General features: G+C 51.3%; 1 protein-coding gene across 1 annotated transcript in view; it reads right to left on the reverse strand.

The window, feature by feature from the left end:
• Septin9 (septin 9) overlaps positions 1 to 20626 on the reverse strand; it is a 172916-nt gene that overhangs the window by 140884 nt on the left and 11406 nt on the right. Inside the window, exon 2 of the mRNA XM_052756969.1 lies at positions 9120 to 9176. Coding sequence (XP_052612929.1) covers positions 9120 to 9176 — 57 coding nt within the window. The remainder of the gene's footprint in view (positions 1 to 9119; positions 9177 to 20626) is intronic.

Raw genomic sequence — 20626 nt, forward strand, 5'->3', positions numbered from 1 at the left:
AGCAGGGCAAGCCCCGGCTACAAGGGCCAAGAGACCCACTGCCCACAGTGTGCGTAGGTTTTGGGACAACTCAATGGCCACTCATGCCCCTCCCGCTCCAGGGTAACACAAGGAACTGTGATGCTTATGCTCAGGAAATATGGTAACCCACAAGGGCTAGCTTAGTTTCAACAGCTTTTCCAATGTGGACGAGCTTTTCTTCTCTCCTCTTTCCCCCAGGAAGAAAGAACTTTTTTGAAATAAGGTCTTAGCCCAGGCTAGCCTCCAGCATGTAGCAGAAGGTCTCTCTGAACATCATGGGGCTCTTCTGGGAAGGCAGGCCCCCCAGGACACAGCTCTGGAACATCTGGTGATACCAGCCTAAAGCCCCAGCTCTCATCCCCAGCCTGCCCACAGTTAGGTCAACACATCTCCAGCCTCTTCCAGTCCCCTGGTCAGCATCCTGGCCTTCCTCACCAAGCACTGACCCACACCCATAACCTGGACGCCCTGGCCACACCATGTTGTGATGTCACTCACAGGTTTACAACCCCTCCAAGCTACAGAGGTGGCTCAAACCCACCTGAAGAAGCAGCTGGGGACTCAGTCAGTCAGGAACTGTCAATTTTGCAGGGCTCAGGCATTACCTCCTCTGTTAGGAAGCCTTCCAGGATTGCTTCCTCCTCTCTGTCCTATCCCATAATGTGACTTGGCTTTCCCAAACAACTCTGCCCCAAAGCTTTCTTGGTGTGACTTCTCCTGAGTGGACCTTTCGGGCCCTGAACTAAAGTGTCTACTCCTGTGGAGCCAAAGAAAGAGGTTCAGGTGGCTTCAGAGAACAACCAGGAACTGGGACCACGGACCACTAGGGCTTTTCCAAACTGCACCCAACAGCATGAGTTGGCTCAGTTAAGATGCCAACATGCCATCCAGGCTCCCCGGACCCTTCTGGGGGCACATATCTGCATACCCCAACACTAGCCTGGGGGTAGGGGGCAGAAGAAAGTACCAGTGTAGCCAGGCAGCCTGAGTTACTGACAGTGACCAGGAGACCCTGGGGGAAATGGAAAGGAAGAACCCCCACATGACTGTGGCCACATGGCAGGGCCCATGGAAAAGGGTTGTGAAGGGGGCTGGGCTCTTGATGTGTTCCTGGGGTGGTGGTGGGGAGGTCCTGTGAGGAGGGAGGAACTGAGCCCTGCAGAAAGGATACTACACCTCTCTAGGCTGGTTCCTGCCCTCAAGGCAGGGGCCCAAGAGAATCCAAACCCAAGTTATGGGGCCCTGTAAATGACCACTTAACAAATGAAATTTGGGGAACAGGTGTGATAGTTCAGTCAATATAACACTTTCCTTCCAAGCAGGAGGATCTGAGTTTGATCCCTATCGCCCATGTAAAAAGGCTGGGCATAGATAGTGTTCATACCTGATCCCAATGCTGGGCATAGACAGTGTTCACACCTGATCCCAATGCTGGGCATAGACAGTGTTCACACCTGATCCCAATGCTGGGCATAGACAGTGTTCACACCTGATCCCAATGCTGGGCATAGATAGTGTTCACACCTGATCCCAATGCTGGGCATAGACAGTGTTCACACCTGATCCCAATGCTGGGCATAGACAGTGTTCACACCTGATCCCAATGCTGGGCATAGACAGTGTTCACACCTGATCCCAATGCTGGGAAGGCAGAGAGAGGACGGTCCCTGGGGCTCACTGGCCAGCCCAGACTTATAGGTTAGTCCAGGACAGTAAAAGACCCTGTTTCAAAAAGAAGAAGAAAAAGAAAAAGAAAAAAAAAGTAATGGGCACCTGATAAATAACAACCAAGCTTATCACCTGGCCACCACACATACAGGCAGACATATGCACACCCACAGGCATGTGCACCTATACCCACACACATGCACACACACAAAGGCCTGCACACACGCCCACACATGCGCATGCACACAGAGTTTCCTATGTCAAGAGTGGTGACACACCCCTGTAATCTCAGCCTCAGGAGGCAGAGGCAGGAGGATTACAGTAAGTTTGAGCCCAGCTTGGTCTATATAGTGAGTTTTAGATCAGCCAGGGCTACATAACAAGGGTCTGCCTATGCAGAAATAATAAATAAATAAAATACTTTTGTTTCAGCTGAGTTCACTGAAGTCAAAGTCCCTGAATTGGAAACAAAGGTGTTCAGGCTGTCATCTCGGAGCTGGCCCAGCCTCCCTGTACCATACCTGCCAACAGAGTGGGCAGCTGGAAGAGGCTCTGGCTGGGCTGCTGCTGCTTCCACAGCAAGCTGCTTCCACAGCAAGCTGCTTCCACAGCAAGCGGCTTCCAGCCTGGGGCCGCAACATTCCTACCTAGAAGCTTCTCTCAGCTCCTTATTGCACCTCAAGACCTGCCTTCCTAAGTAAATAATGGCCAGCTCCGTGCAGGGGTGTGGTGGGGTGTGGTGTGGTGGGGTGGGGCGTCTGTGGCAGGGTTTACATAGCACACCCCTTGAACTTGCCACATTGGCATCCTTCCAGGTCAGTGTGGAAGAGGACCAAGAAGAGAGAAGAGCCCAGATCCAAATGGCCCATATTCCTCACTAATGGTCCTCAAGCTCAGCCATCCAACTCCCTCCCCCACCCCACCCCACCTCTGGCTACAGCCAAACTCGGAATGGGAACTGAAGGGGAGGTGGGGTGCAGGAACAGCCCAGGAGTCTTCCACTTCCCCTGGGGAGCCTGCACTCGGCTTGCTCAGTGGGCCCTCCCATAAATATTTGCTGGATAAATAATGAATTTGAGAATGCAGCATGCAGTCAGTCCAAACCAGCTCCTCCCAAAAGAACTCTGCAAGGATGAAGATGTGGTCCATCTGCCTTGCTTGGCATGGGATGGCATGGGAGACATGAGTGGCCAGGAATCCATCCTGATGAGCAGCACTCCCAAGGCTTTCCATCATGTAAACTGAAAATTGTATTAGTGAGCATGGTACCACCCACCTAGAATCCCAGCACTCAGGAGGCTGAGGCAGGAGGATCTCGGGTTTGAAGGCAGCCTGCACTACACGGTAAGGTCCTGTCCCAAACAAACAAACAACACTGTGAACATTTGAACAACGTAAGTCCCTCGGGGGCTGGAGAGATGGCTCAGCGGTTAAGAGAACTCGCTGCCCTCGCGAGGACCCAGGGTTGCTTCCCAGCACCCACACTGTGGCTCACAACCACCAATGACTCCAGTTTCAGATGCCCTCCCTGACTCCACGGACACTGCGTGCACATGGTGCAGTGACAGGCATACAGTGAAGCTCATACACATAAAACACATGTTAAAACAGTCACGGGCTGGATGACAGACAGCTCAGTGGTTAAAAGCACATACTGCTTGCCAGACACGGGGGCACACACCTTTAATCCCAGCACTTGGGAGGCAGAGGCAGGAGGATCTCTGAGTTGAGGCCAGGCTACAAAGTGAGTTCCAGGACAGCCATGGCTCTCTGGTACACAAAGAAATCCTGTCTCAAAAAAACAAAATAAAAAACAGGACACACTACTGATTTTGGGTTCTGGCACCCACCTCGGGTTGCCCACAATCACCTGTACTCCAGCTCAAGGGGATCTGACGCCCTCTTCTGGCCTCCATAGGCACCTTCCCTCCCACACGCATGCACATAATTAAACATTTTTTGAAAGGGTCCTAAATGCCTTGTGGGCAGCGGCTGCCCAAATCCTCTGTTTCCCCCTGCTTCTCCCCATCGCCTTCCGACCCACGAGACAAACAGCTTCTTCCTGGCCAAAGTAAAAGAAGTCTGCTGTTTCTGTTTTGAACTGGCTCTTTTGGCCAGTCCCACGTGCTTCTATCAAGTCCAATCCATTAACACCTGCCATGTGCCCCTTGCACAGGAGACAGAAATGGCCAAGGGCAACCTGCTAACCGGACATGACAGGCAAGGCCAGCCAGTGTTGGCTGGGACCAGCAGGACAGGGAAGCCATTTTCCAGAGAAAGCTCCCTCCGGGGAGGAAGAGAGCAGGCTAGCCCAGGGAGAGCAGGCTAGCCCAGGGAGACCAGGGTGCTGGGGATGGGGAGAGAAGGGTAGTGCTGGGAAGGAGAGGGATGTAGGACAAGGTGGGGATGCATGGACAGCTGTGTGGATTCAGGGTGAGGGTAGAGACAAACACAGTGCAAGGGGGCTATAATGGGGCCATGTGTGTGTACACACGTGGGGACGTGGGGACGTGTACGGGGGGCAGGGCGATAGCCTGGTCCCTGGCACAGATGCACACTTACTAATGTCCCATGAACTCAGCTATGCACAGGAGGGAGCCTGCAAGAGGAAGAACAAGGACAGACAAAACAGGTCTGAGGAGACCGTGGAGACCAGGACATGGCCCAAAACATGGTCAGCTCATCCAGGGCCACCAGCGGGAAGAGAGCTGGGGATTGACCCGTGCGGGATGAAGAGGCAGAGGTCAAGGTCGACGTGAGACTGACGGCTTGAGGACTTGGGCGGGGAGTGTCCTGGTTGGTTTTTGTCAACTGGACACAAACCTAGACATATCTGGGAAGAGGAAACCCCAGTGGAGAGAATGTCTCCATCGGACTGGTCTCCATCAGACTGGCAAGCCTGTGGGGCAGTTTCTTGATTAATGATGGATGTGGGTGGGCTCATATCACTGCGGGTGGTGCCACCTCTGGGCAGGTGGTCCTGGGTGGTACAAGGCGGCAGGCTGAGCAAGCCAGTGAGCAGCGTTCTCCACGGGCCCTGCTCCAGTCCCTGTCCTGGTCCTGCCCTGACTTCCCTCTGTGACAGACTATAATAAGTCCTTTCCTCCTCAAGTTGCTTTTGGTCATGGCGTTTTATCACAGAAATAGAAACATCTCTAAAACAGGCAGTAAGGCTGAGACACTGAAGAGAAGCAGGAGAGGGGAGCCACTGGGTCAGAGCAGAAGGGACGGGCCAGGGGTGCCCACAGGAGCCCAGAGGCAAGGCCCTCTGCAGCTCTTCCTCCACCAGCTCCATGTGGCACACTTGTTAACGTGGCCTGGCACAGGGTCACCGGCTGTCAACGCCCACACCCACAGTAGCTCCTCCCACCAAGACAGCAGGACACACAGGGCAGCTCCCACTTATCTGGAACCTACTAGGGATGGCAGCAGCTGGATAATTAGTTACAGACAAGTATCCATGGCAGCAAGATGGCTTCCCTAAAAAGGGGTGTATAAGAGGGGTGTGTCAGGTGTGTGAAGGGGTCAAAGGAGCCTGGGGCACCAACCACGGGAGGCAGGGCAGAGAAGTTTGGGGAGTGCCTTCCCATCTTGTCACATCAGGGGCCCCACACTGTATTTCAGGGAGACCCTTCCACAGGAGGGGCATCTGTCCAGGACGCAGAGGAAGGTGTCTGAGTGCCGTGTGACTCCATATCAGAGACCCACAATGGGACACTTCACACACTGGAACTCACTTCTTCGTGACTCTGAAGCCGGAAGTCCAAAATCAGAGTGTAGGAAAGCCACGTTTCCTGAAAGGAAAGCCACGTTACCTGAAAGGCAGCAAGGAGGGCTGTCGCTGGCCTTTCTCAAGCCGTCCTTGGCTTCACCTTCATGTGCTCTCTCCTCTAGCTCTGAGGACACCAGTCCTTGGACTTGGTAGCTCAGGATGACCTTATCTCAGAGTAATTAGCCAATGACTTCTGCTAAAACACGCATCTTAGAGAAGAGTCGATAGCAGGATTAGGAACAAAGCCACAGACCTCAGGGACACTGGAAAGCAGAAACAGGCCCCAGACACACACCAGATGCCACAATGGCACAGAGGCTCCAGGGATTCTGGGCTGGAAGTAAAGAAGCTCGGAGTCAGCCCAGGAAACGCTGTGTGAGCCGTGGGAACCAGGGCAAAGGTCAATGAAGGCTGTGGTCTGCCCAGACAGGCTGCTTGGGGCATAGGAAGGGGGCAAGTGTGGGAGAACAGACTGGAAAAACCACTGGGAAGGCTACCGTAGCAATGTCCAGAAGGACAGAGGTGGGCATCTGTCCATCCCACCCTCCACCTACAGAAGCATGCAGAAGAGCCTTCCCAGCAGGAAGGTAGCAGAGAGGTGCTCCATGGAAACCCAACAGGTTAAGGGGTAGACAAACTACTACTCAGTAGGAATAGGCAAGCCAAAGCCAGGAGGACTTCCCCGGTCCAACCTAACCCCTAATGTTGTGAAGTAAGCAAACAGACAACAATTATGTGGTGCTGGTAGTATACAGGCGATATAGACTGTTCAGAAGCAAAACCACAGCTATCCCAAACTCAGGCCATATTCTAGTTCCTCCTTCATCCTGGCAGGAACAGGGTGAGGGGAAAGGCTCCTTGGAGGCTTGCCTACCCTGGAACATCTCATTGCTAGAGATGGCTGGTGGGCAACTCTGTGTTTAGTTATCTTATTCCTTACATTATATAATCTATTGTGGAGATGGGGGTCTCAAGTGGCCCAGGCTGTCCTTGAATTCGCTATGCAGATAAGGATGACCTCGAATTTCTGATCCTCCAGTTTCTACCAAATGCTGGGATAACAGCCACGCACCACCACACTCAGCTGGGTATGGGGTGTTTTTGAGACGCTCTCACATTGTAGCCCGTGATAGCCTGAAAACTCACTGTGAAGCCAGGCTAGGGCAATTCTCCCGCTCGGCCTCCCAAGTGCAGGGATTACTGGGCGTGAACCACCATGCCCAGTTTTTTAAAAAATTAATGTGCTTAGTGTCGGGACTTTTGCCTAGTATGCGCAAGGCCCTAGGTTTAATTCCTAGTACTACAAAAATATAAATAAATAAATATGGAAAGTAAGACAATGCAAAGCTTTATTGTGGGTATCATCTGAGCTAAGAGACTGTGGTTTGTGCCCTGAATGGCTATACCTGTCCAGACCTAAACAGCTCTGAAAGAACAGAAAATGGACCTGACAGTCACCTACCCCATCTCTCCCCAGGGAAGCAAACAGAAAGTCCTGGACAGGAGACCAGCTAGGGTGTGTGACCAAGGTTGGGAAGAGGGCAGCGCAAAGGGAGGCCCCAAGTGGAGACCTGGGGTCTGGCAGAGAAGCCTTCCTGGGGTCATGGCAGCAGGGAGGAGGGCCTTAGAGATGAGAAGAACAGGAATGGGTGCCCCATGGGAGCCGGCAGAGGCCCTGGGGAAGACTGTGTGTGTCAGCACGCAGACCCATGCAAACCGAGATCACTGCTTACAGCTTCAGGCTCCTGCAAATTATGCCTTAGGCTTCCAAGCCGAGCAAGTCCAGGCTGCCAAATGCTGACGGCACAGAACTGGCTGGCCTGAGCCCGGGGAGGCAACAGCAGAAGGAGACTTCACGCATGCAGCCCAAGGGTGCCAGCTCTCCAAGACCCGAACCCCTAAATGCTGCCTATCTCGAACCCTTTAGGTCAAGGCTGGCCAACAAGAGGAAGAGGCAGAGCTGCTGCAAAGCAAGGGGCCCCAAGCATAAGGCGTCCGGACACACAACAGTGGCAGGGCTGGCTAGTGGTTAGTGGGTCTCGTGGCTATGGTGGGCGGGGTGCCTTTTAACCACAAGTGCTGAATTGCTCAGCAGCCCAGCCACCTCCAGCTGGGGCATCACCCTCCTCTCCTGACACCCAGGCTCATCACACATGGCACTCAGCACCACACTGGCACACCATCCACGTCACACACACACTAAACCCAGGGCCACACTGGCACACCATCCACGTCACACACACACTAAACCCAGGGCCACACTGGCACACCATCCACGTCACACACACACTAAACCCAGGGCCAAACTGGCACACCATCCACGTCACACACACACTAAACCCAGCACCATCCCTAACATCACCATTGCTCCCTGCAAAGAGCCAGCCACCCTAGGCCAGACCACACCCATAAGATGAGCTAGGAGAAGCAACACAGCCTTGGGAATGCTTAGAATTCTGGAGCCTTGGGCAGCCCTGGTTGGTCCAGAATAGTCTGTTTCATAGCTACAAATTTATATACCAAATTATGTAGAATTTCATTGAAAATAAATTCTATGCAAACCAATGAGTGACACAATATACCTAACGCCTTTATTTCAGTGGCCAGCAGGCACATGTGGCTCCTGGCCACCTTCCCCACGACACAAAGTTAGATTGTCCAACCAACAGAGTGTTCCTCTGGGCAGGAACCAGAGGACAGTGGACCCAGGTGGTAGGGTGCCCTTGTCCCTGAAGGCTCCCTGCCTCGAAGGAGTCCTCCTGCGGGGTTAGCACTGAAGAGCCTGGCTCTCAAGATAGTCTTGATGACAATGTGTTGCTTGGGTTTCCTTTGGTGTCTCCTGACGATGTCTGCCTCCCCTGGCCACACTATCTATTCTCTGCCCATGTGTCTCCTCTGTTCATCCCAGTTGGCCCCCAACACACATGCATAGATGAGTACATGATATCATTTGCTACGGAAGCGGGTCCCATCATCTCTGGCCACTAACATCCTCCCCAAACAAAGGTCATCAGAAGAAATGCACATCCCTCAGTCTGGCACTAGAGGGATGACCAGAGGTAACCAGAGGACTCTAGGAATGGAGAAGCTTATAATGGGGTCTGAAAATGCCCGGCAAGAGAAGACACACAGGCCCTGCCCCGGGCATTGAGGGAGGGAGGCAGCCCCTGGCACTTAGGCAGGTTGGACCCTGTGGTTGGCAGAGCCTCCTGCAAGCTTTGGAGAGGCAACTTCTCCCCAGGTGGCCCCAGAGCTCTGGCAAGGACATGCTTGTCTCCTCTTCTCCAATGGTTATTGGGGACAAGTTTGAACAACCAAAAGAAGCAGAAAGAGTAGCACGTGACATGCCCCTCCTTGTACCAACAGCCCACTGAGAAGCTGTCCACAGACACTGAACGGGCCACAGTCAAAGACACCCTTCCACGGGTCACTCGCTGCAAATAAGGCCACCCTACTCTGCTCACTTCCTTACTCTCTATCCTGTGCCTGGGGGTGGCATCTGCAGAGGTGGGCAACCTGGCTGGCAGACCCAAGCCCGGCTACCTGCACAGAAACATCAAAGACAAAAGACAAGCACCACAGCAAAGGGGCTCCACTCACCCAGCAAAGTCAGGTTGGGAGTTAGGTCTCAAAGGCAGCCAAGACACGAGTGGCTTACCTGGGCCTGTGGGGTCCGCAAGCCTCCGGAGGCGGCCGCTGGAGGTCCGTGCGACTCCTAAAGGCACAAACAAAGGGGAAAGGTCACACAAGGCCATCAGGCTCTCCCTCCTGGTGGGTGGCCAACATGCTTGTGTCTCCACTTCTGCACCTGCCAAGGGCTGCAGAACCAAATAAACCCAGACAGGTAGCCACCTGTCCCTCAGAGTGATGACAGACACCCACCTGGAGGCCTCATACAACTGTCACTGGACCCATTGTGCAGGTAAGGGAGCTGAGTCTCAGGGTAACCTGCTTGGGGCCACACAGCAACCAGAAGTGAACCCACAGTGAGAGTCCAAGTCTGGGTCTAGCTCAAATATCCTCACAGTACAGACCGCTGATAGAGAGGGGCTAGCAGTCAGCCAGGACCTACCACTTAAGACCCATACCTAGCCAGATGGTGAAGGCAAACCCCTTTAATCTCAACTCTCAGAAGGCAGAGGCAGGTGGATCTCTGAGTTCAAGGCCAGCCTGGCTATAGAGTGAGTTCCAGGATATCCAGGACAGCCAGGGCCTCTCTGTATACAGAGAAGCCTTGTCTTTAAAAAAAAAAAAAAAAAAAAAAAAAAAAAAAGACTCACACTTGTTTAACACAAGGACCAGAAGCCCCACCCATCCTCCAAGGCTCCTATGGCTGAGTAGAGCAGGCTTCATACACTGAGGGAAGATGGGGCGAAACTGCTCTCCAAGAGGAGAACAGGCAGAGTCTGGATCAGCTAAGTCTCCTGCCACACACTGTCTCCAGCCACATGTGCCCTTTGGCTGGCACTCCCCTGTTGGAGAGGCTTGTGGTGGGCAAGTCCTAACCTGAGGACTTTGTGAGGCGCTAAGCTGAGCACGTCCCATAGGCTGCCAAGAGGACAGACTCAAGAACCCATGCGGCCACCCTACCACAGCCAGGTCATGGTGTTCAGGGAGTGTCCCTCTTAAATGCCACATAGCTATCCTTCAGAGAGCCACAAAGGCCACCCCATCTAGGCCAGAGAGGCTATCTCTCCATCCCCAACAGCAACATGATCGCCTAGGCTAGACACAGACACTTCCCTGTACCATCCACCATCTGATACACATCTTGGCATTGGTCAAAGGAGACAGTTTCTCTTAGACTCCAACCCTCTTACACCCACTCATTTGTTCATCCATCTACCCGTATCTATCCATCCATTCAACCACTCACTTCTTAGTCAGTCTGTAATTCCTGGCCAGGCCACTAGGAAGAGGATGTTTGGGTAGGGAGATGGATGGGTGAAACGACGGATAAGTAGATGGGTGGACGGATAGGTGAATGGGTGGGTGGGTGGATGGATGGACAAACATGTGAGTGGATGGACAGATGAGCAGACGGATGGTTATGTGGATGAATGAACAGGTAGATGGGGGTTGTAAGGAAACTTAGAACTAATCCTTGGAACTGACACACTTCTCCGGACTAGCAGTGTGACTCAGGTGAGCTGCCCAGGGCCACAGAGGAGGAGTGGAGACAGGCCTTCTCCTGAGTGTGCTGAAGTGTGAGCACCTCATCACCATCAACAGCCCATCCACACCTGAGGAGCTACACTGCATCTATGGGTGAATGCAGCCACCACCACCTTCTCCTACTCCCATGTCAACTCCCATTCAGTCAACGAACTGCTATGAGACACCACCTAGGTCCAAGACCACCTGGCACTAGTGAATAGCAACTGTGTCCCCAAGATAGAAACTGGGGTAAGGAGCAGTCAGTCAACAAGGAAAGGCGGCATTGAACATTCCTGTGGCCTGAGTCACTTCCAGATGAGATGGCATGCTGGAGACAGAGCGTGCCCTATCCTTTCTTTGGGCCTGCTGAACACCCACACCGACTACCTGCCTTCTGGTTTCAGACAGAAATACAAGAGGATCTGAGTGAGTTAAGCAACCTGGTGTACGCGATTCCTTCTCCCCAAACCCAACTGGGAAAATAGCATGTGTTTGGGGTTTCTGGGGCAAAGTTTTTATTTTGTTTATGATGTTTATTTTTCTGATTTCCTAAAATGGACATCCCTGCCAGAGAAACTCTAGAGGAGCCTGCCAGCCAGAAGGGGCTAAGGGTCCCCTGCATCCTAGGCTTAGGCATGGTCCCGGGAAGAGCCCCAGAACAAGAATGACTCAAACACACCAGCTTGGACCTCCTCCTGCAGGCCTGTGTCCAAGGCAGCCAAGGACTATAATCCAGCAGAGAATTGAGTTATTTTTATGTGACTTTAAAATGAAGAAGAAGGGGCAGAGACCCACAAAACCTGCCATCTGGAGTCAGCCCAGAGCAAGTGACCAAGTCCTCTGAGGCAAGGCCCAGCAGCAGATCAGACCTCACAGGCACAGTGACCTCATCCAGTTACAGCTTCCAGGTCAGAGGGGACACCTGTAGAGTCTTCCTCTGGGCCGTCAAGATTTAGTGACAAGGAGGTCTGGGGAAATAGCTCAATCTGTAAAATGTTTGCCGCAGGAGCATAAGGACCTACGTTTGATCCCCAAAACCCACATGAAAAAGCCCATGTAATGGCACATATTTGTAATCCCAGCATAGGTGGAGACAGACTCTGGGGCTCCCTGACCAGGCAGTCTCAACAAATCAATGAGAGACCTTGTCTCAAAAAAGCAAGATAGAGCCAGGCGGTGGTGGTGCACGCCTTTAATCCCAGCACTCGGGAGGCAGAGCCAGGCAGATCTCTGTGAGTTCAAGGCCAGTCTGGTCTACAGAGTGAGATCCAGGACAGGCACCAAAACTACACAGAGAAACTCTGTCTCTAAAAACCAAAAACCAAAACCAAAACCAAAAAAAAAAAAAAAAAAAAAGATAGAATGCAGGGCAGGGTGGTTCATACCTTTAATTACAGAACTCAAGAGGCAGATGCAGGTGGAATCTGAAGCTACACCTAGCCAGGGCTACACAGTGAGATTCTGTTTCAAAATCAAACAAGTAAACAAGTCGAGGAGATGCTCTTGGTAAGGTGCCTGCCATGCAGGCATGAGGATCTGAGTTCAGACCCCCAGCACCCAGATAAGAACCAGGTGCATGCATCTGTTACCCCAGCACTAGGGAGCCAGAGACAGGAGAATACCAGGGCTCAGTGACCAGACAACCTAGCTGTATCAATGTCTCCAAACATATGGTGGAGAGATTAGAGAGAGAGCTCAGTGGTTAAAATGCATACTGCTCTAGTGAGGATTTCAGTTTGGTTCCCAGCAATGTACCAGGTGGTCCACAACTAACTGGCTATAACTCCAGCTCCAGGGGGATCTAGCACCCTCTTCTGGCCTCTGAGTGCACCTGCACTCATGTGCACATACCCACACACAGACATACACAAAGAAAGTACATAAAATAAATCTTTAAAAAAGTATACCAGAACACCATCAAGAAAGACATCTGATGTGGGTCTCTGGCCCTTACATATACGTGCGCACACACCTACACAAACATGTGCATCACACACACACACACACACACACACACACACACACACACACACACAATTCAGTAATAAGTGCTAAGAGAAAGGATTCTGTTTATACCATAGAGGAATGGTATGTGTCTGCAAAAGCAAAAATATTTACCATGATTTGTACATTTGCTAAGACACACATGTATGAAACATGGAGCCATTCACAGGTACATTTGAGGGTGGGGTCTGGTTCAGTGGTAGAGTGGTTAGCATGGGCAAATCCGAGTCCAATCCACAGCATCACAAGTGTGTGTGTGTGTATGTATGGTGGTATTTTACTTGTACTGAAATGTGATTTTAATTGTATGTTAATAAATAAAGTTGCCCAGGGGTCAGAGCTGTTAGAGCCATAGCAAGAGCGTGGCAGTGGTGGCGCACGCCTTTAATCCCAGAACTTGGTAGACAGAGCTAGGTAGATCTCTGTGTGTTCAAGGATACAGCCAGCATTGGAGACACACACCTTTAATCTCAATACCAACCATAGAAGACCTGGAAGTCTCTACAGAGGCAGTCATGTGTTTGGGTTTACAACCAATGAGAAGGCAGAACAGCTAGACTGTATAAAGACATACACACAGGAAGTAGGTCCTTTTGGAGAGCTCTCTTGGCTGAAGCAGGAAGGGTAAGGCTCTTAGTTCTGACCTCTTGGCTTTCTTCTCTGAATCGGCTCTGTGTGTCTTATTTAATAAGACGGTTGGTTACATCTATGTGTGTGTGTGTATGTGAATTTGATGCAGTTCAAAATAAATTAAGTATTTAAAGCATAAAGATTAAATGTTTAGTATGGCAGCACACACCTTTAATCCCAGCACTGGGAGACAGAGATAAGCAGATAGATCTCTGTGAGTTCAAGGCCAGCCTGGTCTACAAAGTGAGTTCCAGGACAGCAAGGGCTACACAGTGAGACCCAGCCTCAAAACAAGAGAAGAGAAAGAGAGAAAAGAAAACCCTAAATGGCATTCCACATTATGAGCACTTAGCATAGTGCTGGGCACAAAATAACTGGTCAATCAATGGTGTTGCTATTGTTAACTATTATAATAATTATATTCTATGGGATTGTTATAATGTTATAACATACCAGCCCAGACCTATGGACCTATAATTCAGTGTTAACAAAACTTGGCTTTCCTGTGCTGATGATATTAATGAGATATGAGTTATAACTGAGATCCCCCAATGCTATAGCCCAGGTGCTGCTACCCTGAGAAAGGTCCCTGGGAATTCCGCTCAGTACCCTGCCAACTCAGGCCAGTGAGCCCCGCCCGGCCCCCAGGATCAGCATATCAAGAAAGGGTGGCCAGTTGCTAGATCTGAGGAAGACAAATCCAGGGAGCCTCACTCTGGGTGCCAGTAACTTAGGGTAGAAATCAAGGCTACAAGATTAAAACACGCTACTGAGGAGATGGGCCTGAAAGCAGAAGAACACTTGACCACCATCTAAATCAGGAAAACTCAAAAGACGGCACCATAGACAAGGAAGGAAGGCACTCTGTCCCAAGAGAACCAGTGTGGCCCTGGGCAGGACAGGGGCCCTGGGACACATTTCCCTTGCAGAACTGCTACCCAGCTGCATACACACACAAACATGTGTGCACAAATGTGGTTTGTGTGCGTGTGTGTGTGCGTGTGTGACAGTATCCTCTTACTTCTTTGACCATTTCCAAATCTGTGCCCTGGGTTGAGCACAGCAGCCCTGCAGAGACAGGTACTGGCCTAAGGGTCTAGAAACTCAAACACTGTCTGAGGCGTTTTCCCCATGCTTATGAGTTGGGGTAAATGGAAAGATGTGACTGTGGTGATGTATTGTGTATCCTAATAAACTTGCCTGAGGATCAGGGAACAGAGCCAGCCACCAGATTAGACATAGAAGTCAGGCAGTGGTGACACACACCTTTAATCCCAGCACTTGAGAGCTCATGCCTTTGCTTGGGAAGCACACACGCCTTTAATCCCAGGAAGTAATATGGCAGGGCAGAGAAAGGTATATAAGGCGTGAGGAAATAGGAACTCACTCTCTTTAGGCTGAGGATTTCATGATTTCTTTTTTTTTTTTTTTTTTTTTTTTTTTGGTTTTTCGAGACAGGGTTTCTTTGTGTAGCTTTGCGCCTTTCCTGGGACTCACTTGGTAGCCCAGGCTGGCCTCGAACTCACAGAGATCCACCTGCCTCTGCCTCCCGAGTGCTGGGATTAAAGGTGTGCGCCACCACCGCCCGGCTTTTTTTTTTTTTTTTTTTTTAAAGATTTATTTATTTATTTTGTATACAGCATGTATGACCAGAAGAGGGCACCAGATCTCATCACTGATGGTTGTGAGCCACCATGTGGTTGCTGGGAGTTGAACTCAGGACCTCTGGAAGAGCAGTCAGTGCTCTCAACCTCCGAGCCATCTCTCCAGCCCCGAGGCTGAGGATTTCATAGCGGTAAGAACTAGTGGCTGGCTGCTCTGCTGCTCTGATCTTTCAGCTTTCACCCTGATATCTGGCTCTGGGTTTTCTATTAATAAGACCATTTAAGATTTGAACAACATGTGAGGGACTTTTAATTAATGTATTTACTACTTTATTTACATAATGTGTACATGTTTGTGTCAGTGTGTGTAAGTGAGTGTGCACTCTAGCCACAGCACATGTGTGGAGGTTAGAGGCCAGCCAACCTTGGGTGTCTGTCCTTACCTTCTCCAATGTTCGAGACGGGTCTCCTTCTCTTGTTCACTGTGTAGACCAGGCTGGCTTGCCTGTGAACTCCTAGAGATTCTGCTGGGATTACAGGCTCCCACTACCATGCCTGGCTTTGTATGTGCTCTGGGATTCAAACTGTCAATCACCACACAGACTCACTGTGGGCACATATCAATTCTCAACATGGACACAAGACTGTCTACAGAAGATAATGGGATTTTTACCTTATTTTTTTGCTTGTTTGTTTGTTTTTAGAGACAGGGTTTCTCTGTGTATCCCTGGCTGGCCTGGAACTCACTCTGGAGACCAGGCTGGCCTCAAACTCTGATCTGCCTGCCTCTGCCTCCTAAGTGCTGGGATTAAAGGTGTATTCTTCCATGCCCAGCTTTGTCTTTTGTGTTTTGAGACAGAATCACCCTCCACATCCCAGAGAGATATAGGACTCACTCTGTACCTCACATTGGCCCTAAAATTCATGGCAATCCTCATGCCTTAGTCTCTTAAGCTTTATTTTAGAATTACAGGTATGAACCAATATGCCCAGCTTAACTTTTTTCTTAAAACGCATGAAAATCCCTTTGAGAGGGGACAGGTGGGTCCCAGTAGACCTCACCCCAAGTAGCCCTTCCCCTTGGGGCCTGGAATGGGGGCTCCAGCTCACATCTCTGCCAGCTGCTTGTTTGCCCACAGGTGTGAAGAGCTAGACCAGCATTAAGTGCTGCAGGTGAGCCTGGAGTACAGATTCCAGGGTTGTGACCGGTGACTACTCAGGGCTTATCTTCAGCAGAGACGGAGCTGAGGAGCTGCCCCCCTCCCGCTCCCCCCACATGTGCCCCTGGCTTCTGAAGCTGGGCCTAAGTGGTGCACTGTGGAGCTGTGGGGCTGAGAGGCCCCCGAAGAGCCTCTCTGGCAGCCCAGGGCTTCTGCCCACCCTCTGGCTGTGAATTTGTGAGACTTCTTCCCTGATGTATTAGTTATTTTTCTGTTGCTATGATAAAATGCCCTGACCAAAAGCGACTTAAGGAAGAAAGCGCTTATTAATGAGAGCGCTTATTTTGGCTTTACGGTTTCAGAGGAATAAGAGTTCATAATGATGAGGAGGCATGCCAGCCAGCAGCAGGCACAGTGCAGCAGGCACAGCGGCCGGAGCAGGAAGCTGAGAGGTCACATCCCAACCAAAAGCAAGAGGCAGAGAGCAAGTGCCATGAGCCTCTCCGCTGTCTGTCTGACACACCTCCCACCCCCATGACACACTTCCTGCAGCAAAGCTGCACCTCCACATAACCTCTCTAAACAGCGCCACTGACTGGGAACCAGGTGTTCAAATGCCCGAGACCATGGGGGACATTTCTCATTCAAACTACCATACCTGGGGAGACACAAGACACTCTCCTCCTAAGTCCCAATGACAAACCAAAGGTCCCCATGGAAGAAACCAGTGGACCTATTGGGCTTACTTACAGAACCCGGGTGAAAGGTGGCTGGCAGGAGTGTAAATGACCCCAAAGCAGCCACACTGGAAAGTCTTTGCCTAGCACAGAGGATGGCTTCCCCATAGTCTCACAGATAGAGCCTGGGCGGCCTCCCTTAGCCTAGAGACGCTGGCGCCGCCCCACCAAGAGGCCGTGCGCAATTAGGGCAGACTTTCATAAAAATGGCTGGGAGGGGCAGCTGAAATTCCTGGTGAAGGTCCGGTGACCCTGTCCAGTCTCTCCTGTGAGGAAAGGTCAGCAGTCCACAGGCCCTCCTGCAGGCAGACGCAGCTGATCTGGTGACAACGGTGGCTGTTTTGCTTGGAGGACTGTCAAAGTTCAACTTCTTCCTCCACAAAAGCAGCGGCCGCCGGGAACTGCAGTGGCCTAGATCAAACACTATCTCACCAGAGTCCTTGGCCTTCAATCCAGGAGATCCGGCCCTTTATCTATTTCCCCTACAAAGTGGAGGGCCTGAGAGGCAAACAGCCCATCCACCCACAAAATGCCAACCGAAAGGGGGTTCTGCACTGACTCTGTGAAGCGCCCTTGGTCTGTTGCGGTTACAGCTTACCATGAGGGCCCAGAGGCAAGACCAGATCCTCCCCCCCACCCCCACCCCCGGGCAGTGTTGCGTCCTTAAGAATCTGTAGCTTGGGCTGGAGAGGTGGCTCAGAGGTTAAGAGCACTGGCTGCTCTGCCAGAGGTCCTGAGTTCAATTCCCAGCAACCACATTGTAGCTCACAACCATCTATAACAGGATCTGATGCCCTCTTCTGCCATGCAGGCATACATGCAGAGCACTCATATAGAAAATTAAATAAAGTTAAAAAAAAAAAAAGAATCTGTAGCTCTTACTGTCTGGATTCAGCTTTTGGAGGCGCAGTTTCCATATCAACATGATGTGGATGGGTGAAGACACAAAGCATCGCTGCCGTCCCAGATCCCACGCAAGGAGATGTGGACACAAAGGACCTCGCTCAGTGCCAAACCAGCAAAGGTCTCTGTCACACAGATGAGGAAGAGGAGCCCAGAGTGTTCTGGGGAGCGGGCATTCCAACTGTGAGTGGTCACACCCATCACATAACATCAGTACTGGTGGGTGTCTGGACTCATACTGTTCTCCCAGGTGAAGTTGCCCACATAAAACACAGGATGCTTCACTGAATTTCAATTTCAGATGCGAGGCAAACCACTTCTCAGGCATAAGTATATTCCAAATGTTTAGAGGGACATTCTTACACTAAACACCAGTTCTTCATGTGTGCCCAGGCACATGGGGGGTCAGAGGACAACCTCATTCCTAGGGAGTCTTCCACCTTGCTTTTTGAGACAAGCAGGATTCTCATTGGAACTAGGGGCTCCCCAATTTGGTTAGTCTGGCTGGCCAGTGAGTCCCAGGGATTCACCTGTCTCTACCTCCCAAGCACCAGGATTGCAGGCACAGGTCAGCACAGCGCTTTTTTATGTGGTGCTGGTGATAAACCCAGGTCCTCATGCTTATGTGGCAAACACTTACTGACTGAGCCATGGTCCTGGATCTAAGCATCAATCCTCAAGAATTCAAACTTCACCCATCTGAGGATGCGGCAGGTTGGTAGCTGACCGATGAACAGAAAGACTGCTTCTTCACACTTAACTTAGCCACACCTGACCTTTGGTGGCCCACAGGCAGACATGATCAAGGAGGGAGGTGAAATGATGGAGTCAGCATGTCAATGTTGTACAGGTCCTGCTTGCTCTGGTGCCTTAGTGACCATGCAATGACTGGCCACCAAGAACTACAGAAGTCAGCGCAGTGAGCCCACTCAGGAGGCCCTGTCCCCAGAAGACCACTGGAATACAACCGGTAGTCACCAGCAGGGACCAGAAGTACCTAAAGCCAGCACAGGGGCTGGAGTGTGTCACCCTGGAACACCCAAAGTGGCAAGGGGTGTGGAAGCAAGACTGGAAACAGCCAGACAGAGCGATAGACAGCTGAATGAAAAAGCCAGCATCAGGTGAGTCCAGCCAGCTCCTGAATCCTGTGACTAGCATCCCTCCAGGGCATCCAGATCCCCTGAGGTATATTCACACCCCAGGCAAGCAGCTCTGCTCTGGGGTGGGGCAGTGGCCTCTTTCTCCCTGTCATCAAGGCCCACTTCAAAGCACCTGTAGTGGCCGTGGAACAAGCTCCCCTGGAGGCTTCAGAGTCCCTCTCGTCCCGGGAGAACGGTGGGTGTTCTGGTCTACTGGGCAGCTGCTGTCTTCATGACAGTGAACCTCCAGTTCTAGGCTCCAGCAAGCATAACAGAATTCAGCCACAGGGGAGGCTTGCTGCTCCTATCAAGTTGCAGTAAATGCAACAGTTTATTAATGCAATATGCAAACTTGTAACATGCAAATGATCCAAATACAAGATGGACTAAGGATGACCTCACTGTTCCTCAAGGTTAAGCTGGGCATGGTGACTTATGCCTGTGGTGCCCACACTCTGAAGGCTGAGGCTAGACGATTGCCGTGAGTTCAAGGCCAGTCTGGGCCACATGGGGAAAAGGCCCGGCACGCTGGAATTTCACAACATGACCACATCCTATTCAGACAATATCTCAGGTACTCAATCAAGTGAGTCAGAATCCCCAGACTGGAGGTTGAAAGTAACAGAACTCCATGTCCCCCACAGTTCAGGAGACCAAAAGAACAAAATGTAAGAGCAGCATGCAGCTGGAACAGATTTCTGGTGAAGTCTCTTTGTCATCTTGTTTTCCTGTGGTCTTTTTGACACACCTGATGTGGACCCTGGTGTCCCCTCCCCCTCTCATAAGAATGTCAGTTCTATGGACTCAGGCCCCAGCTTCATTACCTCCCCGTGGGGGCTGCCTGTCCAAATAGTCCCACTGAGGGTGAAGACTTCACTGTGGAACTTGTGGGAGAGTAGGGGTGGTGGTTTGAATGAGAGTGGCCCCCACAGGCTCATAGGTTTGAATGCCTGGTCCCCAGTTGGTGGACTGTTTGGGAAGGATTAGGAGGTGTGGCCTTGTTGGAGGAGGTGTGTCACTGAGAGTGAGCAATCAGGTTTCAAAAGCCCAGGCCAGACCCAGCGTCTCTGCCTGCTGCCTGTGGATCAGGACGGAAAGCCCTCAGCTCCTTCTCCAGCACCATGTCTTCCTGCATGCCTCCATGCTCCCTGCCACGATGATAATGGACTAAACCTCTGAAACTGTAACCAAGACCCCAGTCAGATGCTTTCCTTTGTAAGAGTTGCCGTGGTCAGGGCTGGAGAGATGGCTCAATGGTTATGAGCAATGACTGCTTTTCCAGAGGACCAGGGTTCAATTCCCCCCCAGCACCCACATGGTAGCTCTCAACTGTCTGTAACTGCAGGTCCAAGGGACTTGACACCCTCACACAGACATACATGTAGGCAAAACACCGACGCACATAAAATAAAAATAAGTAAAAAAAAATTTGAAAAAAAAAAGAGTTGCCGTGGCCATGGCATCTTTTCACAGCAATAGAGCGGTGACTAAGACAGAGAGGACAACTCGGTCCACAGACAGGGGTCCAAGTACAGCCTTACATTTCCACACAGAGCAAAGGAGGGGGGAAAGGAAGTGGTGGCTGAGGAGGTGAGGGGGCTAATGCCAGAAACAGGGCCACCCTGCTTTTCAAACACCAGGGAAGCGATGCTGGGGTACAGGTGTACGGGGGGCAGGAGGACAGAGCTTTTCTTCACACACCCTACACTGGTCTCCTAGACTCACCCTTCCTCAACCCTGCAGGCTCTCCTTGCTGTGGCCAAGCTGATCTCTTACAGACTACAGGGACAGGGTTCTCAGGGCTGCTGGCTCTAAGCTGGGCTCAACCAGA

The sequence above is a fragment of the Peromyscus californicus genome, unplaced genomic scaffold (assembly GCF_007827085.1).
Source record: "Peromyscus californicus insignis strain IS unplaced genomic scaffold, ASM782708v3 Scaffold_3__1_contigs__length_106647218, whole genome shotgun sequence".
In the NCBI taxonomy this organism is placed as follows: domain Eukaryota; kingdom Metazoa; phylum Chordata; class Mammalia; order Rodentia; family Cricetidae; genus Peromyscus; species Peromyscus californicus.